Source organism: Limanda limanda, chromosome 11 (assembly GCF_963576545.1).
Source record: "Limanda limanda chromosome 11, fLimLim1.1, whole genome shotgun sequence".
Taxonomy (NCBI): Eukaryota; Metazoa; Chordata; class Actinopteri; order Pleuronectiformes; family Pleuronectidae; genus Limanda; species Limanda limanda.
In genome coordinates this window covers 23,356,306-23,370,222 of record NC_083646.1, presented here as the reverse complement: position 1 = coordinate 23,370,222, position 13,917 = coordinate 23,356,306, and the positions used below count along the sequence as shown (strand labels likewise).

Genomic DNA, 13,917 nt, shown 5'->3' with positions numbered 1-13,917 from the left:
TTCCACGAATCATGATCGGCCTCCATCTTAGATGTGATGTCACTACGCGTCATCGCCACCCCCCTTCTTTTTCTCTCTCTCGCACACACACACACACACACACACACACACACATTGATAGACACAGACAGATACACACACACAGAGACACATAGATGGACCAGAGGTTACATGCGTGTTCTAAATTGTGATAAGCTGCTGTTGTTATCTTTGAAATATGGGAGTTTGTTAAGATGATGAATCATTAAATAACACTAACTTTATTTCACACACACACACACATAGACACACACACACAGAGAGACACTTTGACACAGACACACACACACATAGAGACAGACATACATAGGTAGACCGCAGGTTGTCCATGTATTTTCTGAATTGTGATAAGTGCTGCTGCTGTGTTTACCTTTGAAATATTGGAGCTTGTTAAAATGATAAATCATTGAATAACATTATAACTTTATTTCCCCTTTTTAATAAATACTTTTGTAATTAAAGTATCTGTAGTCTGTGATTATTTGTGCATATGTATGTGATTGCAGCTGGATTATGATCGCCTGTGCTCGAACTTAGAAGCCTTCACTGTTTATTAAGTAATCGTTAATATTAAAATATTGACATTATTAATTTGACATTTATCATTATGAGACTGATAATTATAGCTTGACATCGTTGGTCCCTGGTAACCAGGGTGGTGCCCCCCTTTCTCAATTATTAATATAGATAGTATTATTCTTAAATTGATAATTTTATTGTTTTAGACTAATTATTTTCATTATTCTTGGTTGATAACCTTATCATTGTTAATTGACAGCTTGTACTTTCTAATTGATAATTCCTATTTTCTCATTAGTGGTTTTATTGTTATTTGATTACTGATCATCTTCAATTAATAATTTAATTATTTTTGATAGATAATTTTTATTATTTTAATAATCCTATTTCATGATTATTAATAATTAGCCAACGTCAAGTCTACTCCTATTGCACAACAATATGTACTGTTACACACAATGAGAGCATTCCGCTAATTGGGCAAATTGTCACATGTCCACACTATCTATTTGAATGACTGTAATTCTGTACTGAATCAGATTGGAAAATCAAAACAAAATATTTACTTTAGACTCTAGTGGGGCATTGGGTATTGTGGGACACCTGAGCTTCAGTCTGTTTATTTCCTGATCATACAAAATCTAGTCAACAGGACTTGGAATGTAATTTAGCATGGATATCATGTGACTGAAATTACATGACTTCATGGTGGCGATGTCACAGAAAGTGGCAATCAGAAGACTGCCTCTTGGCATTGAATTACATGACAATAACTAAGGATTCTGACAAGATTACTGTTAAGGATATAAATATGTCTTTAATAAAACAATGTTACAAATTGTTATCAAATTGTGTTTGTGATGTATTCAAGCAACAAAATATGCACTGAGTTGTTTAAAACATGTTTTAGATGTCCCACTTTATCAAATCTGATGGATATTCTGGGAAAGAATGCTTTGGGTATTCTAGGACAGTCATTCAAGTTATCTTAATGAGGGAAATGTGTATTTAGGGGCTTCCTGAAGTAAAAAAAAAAAAGCCTTTGCCAAGGGTACAGACTGAATTATGGTGATAGTATTTAAGAATCTGAGTCCAAAACAAAGGACATCCCATCTCTATGAGGGAGATAATCAAAGCTGTGAGTAATGAGTTAATAAGAAGCTACAGCCTGGTCAGTTATACGTCAGCATGTATCATGTTTATGCTTTAATAGAGTGAGAAGGGTCAAGCTGACAAACATAAACAATGAATTTCTACAGCAATCCCAAAACACAGAGGAGTGTTATTTGGGCCAAGGGTTCTTTATGATGATTCATTTTACATGTTAATTTGAATTATTGCCATTTCTATAAATTGAGTGGCCCAAATATCCCAAAACAAATGTGGGCCTCTTTTGGAGGTGCTCTAGGCAAGATTTGATCTGGATGTGAACCTAAGCGTGGCCCACTAATGGTGAATATGGCCCAAATAACACAGAACATATTTCCTTTGGCTCCTTTGGTCGACATGTTGTGGCCCAGATCTGGCAAAGTGTGGAAAATGGCATGTGGGCCAAATGCCTCCTCTGCCTCAATAACAGTGTTTGTTTTCTCAGATTTCGAAACACTGGCTGGCTCTATATGTTGATGTTATTTCTTAAGATGCCTGTCGCATGTAAGATCAAAGATTTTATTTCATTTTTAAAACGCAATTAACAGCCTCCTCATCCTGGCGCCGGGCCTGATGTGAAGTTATTCAGTAACGCCAAACTAATCTTATTACCGAGGAACCTCCTCCTGACAGTCGGGGGCCACGCTGCGGCCGCGGTGCGCTTATATAATGGCAGACCGAGTGCGCGCGGCGGCACACACCTCCACGCACTGCGCATTGATCCGCTGCCTGTATTCATCCACACTGACCCTGCTGAGCTCAGACCTGGACAAGACCACAGGACTTAACCATGGAGAAAGACGCAAGACCCAGCTGGGACAACCCCCTGGAGTTCCTGCTGGCCTGTGTGTCTTACGCAGTGGGACTGGGAAACGTGTGGCGGTTTCCATACCTGTGCCAAATGCACGGTGGAGGTGAGTGACCGATTCCACAGTGGACACCACTCAGGCTCCATGCTGTATAAACAAAGTGTATCTGATGATTTCCATTGAAACCAGAGGGGCTGTGTTCTCCTCCAATATGCTCGATCCTGATGTGACACATCTGGCCCTGAATATTCTTCTTTTAAGTGTTGTCTGACTCTTCGTGTCAGTGTAAACAATCTCCTGTAGACACATAAACATAGCTGGGAAAAGAACATTTGAAAAATAAATAGCCTAAATAAATAAGATCTTAACCACTGCTTTACTGACGTCTTGCCAATAATCTGAGTCATGCAGGTGGGCTGTATCTGGTGGTTAATATCCAAACGAATCCTTATCACGCTGAATGAGCTATTGTTAAACACTCAGTTGACTCAGAGTCTAAACTGTCAATAACTAACTGGAGTTCAAAATAGGGAAGCCTCAGCACAGATGTATACAGTGTAAAAGCCATATTCACAGACACATTTAAAATAACACATAGTAGGAAAACACAAAAATGGATAGAGGCTAAGAGACAAATTAAAAGGATCTTGGTGGAAAACAATAGTGTACCTTTAAAACATTCATTATAATTGTATTATATATTATATATATTTTTTTACACTAATAATAACAGTGTTTAACTTTTACAAAACAGGTGTGAAAGGGTGTTAAAGTCATGATTTGCTCCTCTAAAGGACTTCTTGACATTCTCTCTTTAGTCTGATTTGGTTTTGGATTTCACTTGTGTGGACTTTTGAAAGACATCTGAATTATCTTTGTGAAATTCAGTGCTGGACTTGTTATGTTTCCTATAAAGAAAACACTGAGCCTTATGCAAGAATAGTTTAATATTTCCTTAATCTTTTGTATCATTTGTTGCTATGTTGAGTTTGCACACATGCCACGTCAGATTCAGCCAGCGGCTCAAACTTCAGATAAGGGTGTAAATAATCTGAGAAAATGCCACCTGTACATAGTGGAACAAATTGCAGGAGGATAGCAAATTAGCATAATCAGCACCCAAACAATACCATATAAGGTCATACTTCCTGCCCCATGTGACAGAAGTGTTCATTCATCCAAACGGCTTCAAGAGTAAAAGAGAAAAATGAGCTGATGATTGAAATCCTGCTTTCAGAGACCCTGCCAGGGGAGACTATCATTTTTAACAGCATCAGAAGTGGAATTAAGAGACTGACTAAAGCAGTGCTGTTGATGCTGTGTCAAATGTTGGTCGCACTCTCACTGAAGTAAAGTAACAATAGTTTGTTGTGAAAATAGCTTTAAAATGGAATGACTGCACTTGGAGGAGGTCAAGGTAAAGTCTCCATCAATGATATGGATAAAATATATATGTGCAACATATTCACTTATGTGCTGGTTTGGGATCAGGCAATTTGTTCACTGCAATATTATACAATATGCAGCATGTAATAATACAATTATAGTTTGGCTTCAGGCACCACAACACTAACTGGGGATTCTACCAGAGCACCAGTGCACTTTTGACCCTGGTTGTATGGGCGCTCCTGTCTTGTCTGCAGGTTGATTAGAGGTTTCATGAGTCAGGGAGTTTCAGCTCTCCCCTGGAGATTGTAGTACATTTTAGACAAGTGATCTGAATGATTGCTGATCCACCTGATGGGGGTCTGCAGCATGTCAGCAACATGTCTGGGACATGTCTGTAACGTGTCTATGAAGGGTTGGTCAGCCTCACTAACTCGATCTTCTAAGACTGCACACAGCAATTGATCGAGGGCTTTCGTCGGCTTCTTGCAAAATTCGTCAACGACTTGCAATCGGGCTGATAATTAGTTGTGTGAACTAGCTTGACCCCTAAAATTTAACCAGTAATAAGTAACATGTAAAACATGAAACATAAAGAATATAACAGGTAACGTGTACAAGTAACATGTAACATGGTCGTCTGCTAGCTAGTTTGGCTTCAACTGGTAAAACATAACTAACTTCAGATGCAGTATCTTGAATATAATAGAGCTCTGTGAACATGGTGAACAGTGAACTGATGCACAGCCTAAACCGTTTTTACTTTCTCCTCCATCTTTCTCTTCCAATTCCCAGATGTCATGAATTTACTGTTTAACTATACATTTACAATCATTAATGCAATATCTTAATTCAATTGAAACACTTTATGATGTTGCTTCACAACATTTGAATCATGTGATTATGATAAAAATGTGTAGATAGGCTGTGTAATTACCTTATTTCGACTGAAGCGGCATATCTGTCCATCTCCAGGGGGGTTCCTGATTCCATATCTTATCATGCTGGTTCTGGAGGGCGTGCCCTTATTCTGCTTAGAGCTCGCCATCGGTCAGAAGATGCGTCTGGGAAGCATCGGGGCGTGGACTGCAATCAACCCTTATTTGGGAGGAATCGGTAAGTACTGATTGAAGTGGCAGTTGGAGGGTAAAGATTCCGGAACTGAGTGAAAAATGAACAGAGATCTTCCTCTCATCGACCTGCTGCCACTGCTGCAGCCTGTTGAGCCCTCATTCCTTTAATAATGGACTAATTTTCACGTTGAACAATATAACACATGTAAATCCAGAAATTCTAATTCTAGTTAAAGTCAGTTAAAGCTGCATTACACATGACTATTTCTAATCCTATTGGATGGATCACACCTGTGGTAAAGGGTAGGCTAGTGTTTTTAGCTCAATATGGATAGTTGCCCTTAGATTGACCCCCAGGGTAAGGAAGCAAATGTGAGGGACTGCTTCATCCTTCCCAGACGTCTCCATTTGACCAAAGTCAACAGCCCCAGAGTTTTCCAACTAAAATGGGATTAGCAGCATTTTCAAACTTCTAGGTTTTACATGCTCTGGAGTCCTGTGGACGGGAGGCGTGAAAGTAGCGAAAATGATGCATTTTCTATCTGAAAAGGATGTAGCCTCTGTCATAGCGCTTCAACCTACAAGAGCAAACTGACTTCGAAGCATTACGGGTTGAGAGGTGGACATAGAATGTGTAAAATGGCACAAAAAATGTCATATAACAACAGTATAATAATTTGTTTTCTTTTTAGGTCTCGCTAGTGTTGTGACCTCCACGTATCTGTGTCTCTATTACAACATCATCAATGCCTGGAGTTTCTGGTACCTCTTTAATTCATTCCAAGTGAGCTGCTATTTAACTAACAACTTTTCAATGTTTACAACATGTGGGGGTCGACATTGGTTTGTAAAACTCTTCTGTGTTCATATCTAACCCAGTCAGTCCTGCCCTGGGCAGACTGTCCCATCAATGCCAATGGAACAGGATACGTAGAGGAGTGTGAGAAGGCCACACCCACCCAGTACTTCTTCTACAGGGAAACACTGGATATTTCTTCTTCTATTGAAGTGAATGGAGGCATTCGAACAAGCCAGGCATTGTTACTTCTGCTTGCTTGGACGATTTCTTACCTGTTTATAATCCGAGGAATAAAGTCAACTGGAAAGGTAAGAGAACTCAGAGGTGCACACACACACACACACACACACACACGCACATATATACACACACACACACACACACACAGATATGCCTCATTGTACAATGTCGACTTTAGTTTGCCAGTCATGACTGATGACATTAAAGTAGTAACACTTGAAAAATCAAGGACTGTGAATATGATGAGAAACACTGGCAACAAAGTCATAAATGATTATCAATATTCCTTCAGAATAGTACTTCTTCTACATTTGTATTTCTACATTATTATTGAATACAAACTTGTTTGTTGTTGTTGCTAATAGTTCTTATGACATTTTATGATAGCAACGCTATTTTTGATTGATTAAGACAATGGAGAATAAGGCATGTTCATGTTACCAGTTTGAAGAATTTTACCACAAAGCCACTATGAAGACCTCGATTTCAAATGTCGATTGATGCAACCTTATATTATGACAATTATCAAAACTTTAACATAAGTCAAAACATGCCACCACGGTGCTACACCCGTTCACTCCTGAATTTGAATGTTAACATTTGGCTCCATCCTCAGGTGGTGTACTTCACAGCCACATTTCCATATGTGGTCCTTCTTATCTACCTGATCTGGGGCTTCACTCTGCACGGTGCCGTAAATGGTGTCAAATACATGTTCACACCCAAGGTAAGTTTTCGTTGCAGATTTGACAGCAACAAAAACAAGACCATGCTTATTCTTAGGTTGCATGAGGTGTCTGTGCATACTGTTGACATGATGTTAAGGAGTTTATCACCCCATTATAGGAAGGGCCAATAAATGATATTTATAAATATGGTGTTATAGGTCATATAAACCACTGAGTGTAGTTTCTATCTCGAACATAACGGAGTATGGACCCACACATCTCATGAATAATCAGCTTGAAGGTGTCACATTAGATTCACATTAGAACCCTCTGCAGAACTATCAAATAAATGTGTTATGAATTGGCAAATGTATGTATGCTACAATGTGCTTGAATATATCTGTGTGTGTGCCTGTGTCCATACATGATGTGCATCTGCTTTTAGATGGAACAACTTGCCAACCCTACCACGTGGATCAATGCGGCCACTCAGATCTTTTTTTCTCTGGGTTTGGGTTTTGGGTCACTCATAGCTTTCGCCAGCTACAACGAATACAACAACAACTTTGAGCGCCAGGCCATCATGGTTTCCCTCATCAACAGTGGAACGTCCGTCTTTGCCAGCATTGTCACCTTTGCCATCTATGGGTTTAAGGCCACATTCAACTATGAGAGCTGTCTGGAGAGGTGTGTGTGTGTTTTATATATATATATATAGAGACAACCTCAATGGCATCTATAGCCTTGTATATATTTTATATATATGGTTGTGTGTATGGGTGTGTTTATAATCTGGATAGGTATGGGTAATAGACGGCCCTCCAGGGCAGCTGCAAAGAGTGGCTTTGGTAGGAGTTAAGCACAATTCATGCATTACATTTAGTCAGAGTACTGTTCATGTAAGAGTCTGTTTCTTTGCTTTTCTAGGACACGCTTGCTGATGCTGAATACCTTCGATCTAGCAGAGGACACCATCTCCATGGACACTGTCTTTGAGTGGATTGAGAAGCTGAATGCAACATACCCGCAGGAGTTTGCTGAGATCTCCGGCAAACTGGAAACGTGTGACCTGGAGAAGGAACTAGACGGTGTATGTTCCTCTTAATTACACTCTTCTTATATAAATATCTAAAGCACTTTATAAATATTTTTATTTTTATTTTATTGTTTAACTTTTTAAAGAATGGGAAATATCGTCTTTGGAATCACCAAAAACACAAAAGTCTTCAATGAACATCTATGTAGTTTAACACAAATAATCAGTCCAATTCAAGCAAACAGTAACAGAGGGAAATAGGGTGTAGACAAATATCAAATCTCACAACAAAGAGGCAAAACATTTTCTAACTCAAAGAGGATGAACAGACAATCTAGTAAGGGAATGACGAAAACAGTGAAGTAGTATATACAATGTTGTACAACAGAAAAGAAACAGAGGCAGGTAAAAGTGATTGGAAGCAGGTCTTAAAGATGATGGGATATTAGATATGTAAAAAAATAAATCAAATTAATTTGTGACTAATGTTTGACCTGACTGCTACTGGTCAGTTAAACGGGGGCAGACAACAATATTTGGCCATTTTTGTGATGCCAGCAGATCCATTTGGAAACCTTCCAATCAAGCTTTAGATAAAGTGCTGCTGATTTTACCTAGTGTGTGAACACGTCTACAAAACATCATCAATGGAAACAGTAGCCTGACACATACTGTAGGAAACAATTTTCCCTCTGCACGCACTTGCTTATCACACATCTTTGAGCTGTTATCTTGTATAAGCCCATATAAAGTTATAGACATCAAACCATCAGCAGACCGAGGAGCATAAAGCAAGAGGTGCGGACTGATCTGTCCTCGTTTTCTATTCACACAAGGCAAAAAGTTACGGAACAATTTGAACTAATACATTCTGATTAATGTTCTTTGGAGAAGCAATAGTCATATGAATGCAGCAAATTCACGTCTGTTCTCTCAGGGGTGTTCAAGAGGCCATGGTCAAATGGGTCAGCTTCCATTCCAGTCATCAATTGTCTCTTTCGTCTGTTTCAGGCAGTAGAGGGGCCAGGTCTGGCCTTCATCGTGTACAGCGAAGCTATTAAAAACATGCCTTTGCCTCAGCTGTGGTCTGTGCTGTATTTCTTCATGCTCCTGCTGTTGGGAATGGGCAGCATGCTGGGCAACATCACTGCCATCATCACCCCGCTACGAGATTTCAAGGCCACGTCCTGCTTGAGCAACGAGGTGTTTAACGGTAAGATCCAGGTTGATATTGTATGTGGCGCATTAACAAGAGAGAAAAAACATGCTGAGACTCTGCACTACCCTTAAAGTAACCAGTCTGGCTCGGGCATTTTAGGAAATGCTGTTTTTGCCGTCACACCCAAGTCAGAGTGAAATCTGGTTTCTTTCTTCAGGGCATAGAGAGCAGGTGTCTGTTTTAATTTATTTATAGAGGTATGAGACTTTCCCATAAGTATAACAGACAAATGTATGTATTATTGTGACCAATTAGAAGATGTAGTTAAGTCCTTACTGCATTATAGTAATCCATGTGTTGCTATGTGAATGTTTAAGCTTACTAATTGTAATTCAATAGTTAACAGTGACTGAATTGTTGTGTTCTGCTCGCAGGTTTAGTGTGTTTATTCTGTTTCCTGCTCGGCCTGGGCTTCACTACCACATCAGGGAGTTATTGGTTTACCATGTTCAATGATTACGGAGCCACTTTCTCGCTGCTGTTCGTTGTCCTCTTTGAGGTCATCACCATCAGTTACATCTATGGAAGTAAAAGGTTTGTGCATTTGTGTGTAGTACAGTAATATCCATATTTGTTGCCTTCAGTTCAGCTTAAGTTTTAGCTCAGATAGTGGCTTGTGCTATCTGCTTGTGTATAAAGTAATCACCAATGCTCTTATAAATTTTGCCAGATTTGAATACAGCCTCTTCTCATTTTAGGTTTGAAAAAGACGTAGAGGATATGCTTGGTCATCGCCCAAACTTGTACTGGAGAATCATGTGGAAATTCGTCAGTCCCCTTCTCCTTATTACAATATTCATCTTCTACATCGTCAGCTATATCCAGGGAGGGACACCTACTTACCAAGCGTGGAACAAAGAGCTGGTAAGCTAAGGCTTCTTTTGTACATATATCCAGGTTACTTCAATGGAAAGATTAGCCTGTAATAATACACAGAGACAAGGTGAAGTTAGAACGAAAATGTATTAAGTCCAAAATAATAGTAAGTGACAATGAGACCAGAGAACTGCTGTTTGTTTCAACTGCATCTGGTTGGGTATACTGAAATTAGCTGGAGTTCGGAACAGAAATGGCAAGTGATGGTCCAAAAAACCTGAACATTACTAGTATCACACAGAAATATGAATTGTTCCACATCATATCCTTAACAGGAACATGTGTGAATGTAAAGAAAGACGACACAGCCCAGAAGTTGGATGAAGAAAAATGTCCAGGAACACGCCAAATCTATTTAGTGGCAATGAGATGATTATTTGTTTTCGTCAAATGTTTGCTGTCATTCTACTGTTGTTTTTTAAACTTTTATCATGTGACAACAACCAATCGACCAATGTCAAGTCAATTAAATGATCAAAATCATTGTAGGCTACATGAGAACCAACAGTAAAGGTGCTGCTGTTTACTGACAACTGAGACCTGCTTGTTTGGAGTCAGCTGAAAGGGACTTAGAGAGGCTGTGCTCAAACGAAACTTTTCTTAATACTCAGACAAAAAGCTCTGTTATGGGAATTTCCAGAGACATAAAATGTTGAAAAGTGCAAAGAGCATTAGGTCAGACTTGCTGTTACACAACACAAGATCCCCTCCAGGTTATATAAGGTTGTGTGCACTCACCATCGGTAATAATGATATTGCTGGCCTGGACTGCTTTCTAATACTTTAGGAAGCTTCAATATAGTGGATTAGGATATCTAAGCTCTAGGTTGGTTATAAAGAGGTTTTTAACAAAACGACAGCTGACCTACGTTGTTACCTCAGGGTTGTAACACCGTCCAGGGATCATCTCATGTTATTTCTGACAGGGACAGTACTCGTTCTAAAACTGCCCGTTTGACCTGTAGTGTTGTTCCGGAGCTACTATCATTCTGTGTCATTAATGAGTCCTCCGTAAACAGTTACTACAATACACTGTCATTTCTTTCTGTTTGTGTGTTGGACATTGTACGCAAAGCTTTTTATAAACAGTCTAAGGTGCACAATTAAGATCATAAACGTTGCGTTTATTACCTGATTTATCCACATTGAAAATGTTATCGTCAATGTTTTTCATAAAATAAAACTGACATACGTGTCAGCTATATCAGTGCTCTGATGATAAGAAATCAACACAATCAAAGGAGCCAAGTTCACAACTTTTCAAAGTAAAAGCTTTGTAATTCAGCTCAATGTAAAGCATTGCAGCAACAATTAAAACATTCCTCTACTGTGAAAACAAATTGCCAAATAGGAAGGGATTGGATGGATCAGCATCCATCACTGGCCAGTTTGTGATTCATGATGTCAGTCTGATATATTGAGATAGCAAAAGAATCCAATATTCAAAAGCCATGAAAATTGCCCTGCATCTGCATTTGTGATAACAGGGTTTAACACAGATGCATCTTAGTGCCAGCTATAGACTGATGACAGATTTACATGTGAAGGCTGTTAACTGTTCCTGTGGTTTCATCAGGGTAAGTCTGAGGTAACAGAGTATCCGGTCTTTGGTCAAGTCTTCATCGGACTGCTGCTGCTGTCGTCAGTGAGCTGTGTTCCCCTCACAGCTCTCTACGTCTACTGCAGGAAGAGGAAACATGGACACCATCCGAGGGAGCGGACTGTAAGCACAGTGTGTGATTAGGGGCCACACCATCTCAACACAGCAGCAGAACACCATCGATCTGCTCACACATGAACGGACAGTGGCACACAATCAGTGCTCATTTGTGTTTTCTTTCCTTTATTTCTCGACTTTCACCACAGTTTGCATTGCTGAGAGCATTTTTGATCTCCTCTCTCCCTGTCAGAGGACTTCTTTAAGTATGGACGGTACAAATACCCCTTGGAAATGGAAACAGATCAACTGGAGGCATGGGCAATAAACCCAGTTGAAGGCATCAAATAAATCTGCTCCTTAAGATAAAGAAAACTGGGTATCTGGTAAATGAGCTGTATTTATATAGCACTTAACAGCCGCTCAAAGTGCAGTATGAGTCACATTCACATGAATTCTTCTGTCAAGTGACAATATTTGATTGTATAACTTCTTCCAGTATTAAAGTCAGACTGTTCCGGTCAGTTTTCAACACTGGAAGAGATTCCAGCTCATCACATTCCACAGAGAAGGAAGAATTCCTCCCTCAAACTCAGCTAGTCCACAGCGTTATAGTGGAATATGTTTATTAGTGTAGATAGAGTTTGTTTGATTATTCAACTTTTATGGCAAATGTTGCTGTATCATATGACACTAGTTTCCTAAATGGTGTTAATATGACGGATGATTGTATGTAGATAAGTATCTTGTTCCTTTGTGATATCTAGGATTTGTGTACGGTAGTTATTTGATGTTTTAAATCATGTTTAACAGCTAACCTCAAATATTAATGTCTCTTATCAGTGGGATCAAGCCAAACACGTTTTTGTTAAAATATAAAACCCCACAATGGGATTTTAGTCCAGCGAGATTATTTCAGAGGGGTTTTGAAGAGAAGATGAGAGAAGGAGAAGCTCAGTTCACACCACACTGACTGAATGTTTTCACTTGTCTTTAGAATGTATGCTGGACTTAATGATTAGCAGGACCTTGCTTGTATTGGCTGTCTATATAGTAAGCACATTTACGTTTTCTCCTTGTAAGAACTCTGTACAAATGACCTGTTTTACTATGTTAAATATTTTGGATAAGTAGTTTTATATCTGTAATCTATCTATAAAGGACTGATATCTGCTTTCATATCCTCTCCAAAAGAGTAAAGCTGAGCACTTGTATTAACCAGCAGAGGAACTTCTGTGCCAGATATAAACAAAATACTGAAATATTTGCTTTGTACACCCTCAAACATGTACACTGTGTACATATTGTAGATAAGTCTTCAAACTATCTCTTGAATACTCAATAAATATGTGACTTTTGCTTTTATCCTGCCATTATTATTTACGAGTCAAAACCCTATCATTCAATTGTCAACATGAACATAACCAGTAATCAATAGTATTTTATGTCATTATCCATCTATATCATAGGGATTATTATTGGATGGGGGCTAATTTATAAGTCGACCTGTCTGTGTGTGCATCAAGGTTTAGTTGTTATCACAGGATTGAAGTGTGGAACTTTGGTCACATGCTAAAGGTGGTTTCATAAGGGGGGGGGGGGTTTCAACCAATAGCCTTTGTGTACCATCATCAGAACATACACCTACATATCCAGTTGAGAGCAAGAAGATGATGTTAAGCTACAGTTTAACCCTCACTTTATCTGAGAGTCTGGAACTGTTAAATTGTTACCGTCGGAGGATCTCAAGGTGCAAGCAGGGTTGTATGGGGATAACTGATCAACGACACAATGAGGAGTCAGACCATGAAGTGCCTTATAAGTAATAAAATAATCTTAAAATCAATTCTAAAACGTAAATCGTGACGATGTGTTTCATCCTGGAGACATCGACGTAGAGGCCGTCAAACCAGATTGTGGAGAAGGTGAGAAGGAGGAGGTTATTCTCTTAAGAAATAGAGTCTTCGATTGGCCTTTTTGATATTAGGGTCTGTGTTGGTGTTCCATTTGACTGTGTTATTAATGGCTCCTGTTGTTTCCAAACCACCACTACACAAACAGAGGGCACAGCACAGGAGAGTCAGTTCCTCAGGCCAGAACTCAGCAGTTCACCCACTCATGGACGAGGGACATTCTTTTGAGGATGGCTACGTGGGTATTATGGCCAGAGAAGAGAGGTGTTTTGAAAGAGGCCATCTTTGTCAACCTGGAAAAAACATCACTTAACAGAGGAGGTGCAGGCTTAAACCATAACAGGGTGGGTGTACGACACACTTTACACACTCTCTTTACTATAGAGGAGCCCAAAGACCCACTAACCGATGGGGGGGTTCAACAACCTGCCTGTTTAATGTAAGAACTCCAAACACAGGTACAGACCCACAGGTTAAATACCTGAAAATTCCCACTGGTCAGTTAGAACTGAAGAAGCAAAATGCATGATGGAT

General features: G+C 39.3%; 1 protein-coding gene across 1 annotated transcript; it reads left to right on the top strand.

Annotated features, from left to right (window-relative positions):
* Nucleotides 1-2,497: 2,497 nt before the first annotated feature.
* LOC133014733 (sodium- and chloride-dependent transporter XTRP3A-like) lies at nucleotides 2,498-12,835 on the top strand. The gene is made up of 11 exons (XM_061081996.1): nucleotides 2,498-2,621; nucleotides 4,878-5,018; nucleotides 5,668-5,759; nucleotides 5,855-6,082; nucleotides 6,631-6,741; nucleotides 7,128-7,369; nucleotides 7,610-7,772; nucleotides 8,730-8,931; nucleotides 9,312-9,471; nucleotides 9,636-9,801; nucleotides 11,390-12,835. The coding sequence occupies exons 1-11, from the start codon at nucleotides 2,498-2,500 to the stop codon at nucleotides 11,555-11,557; spliced, it is 1,797 nt and encodes a 598-aa protein (XP_060937979.1). The 3' UTR covers nucleotides 11,558-12,835.
* The last annotated feature ends 1,082 nt before the right edge of the window (nucleotides 12,836-13,917 follow it).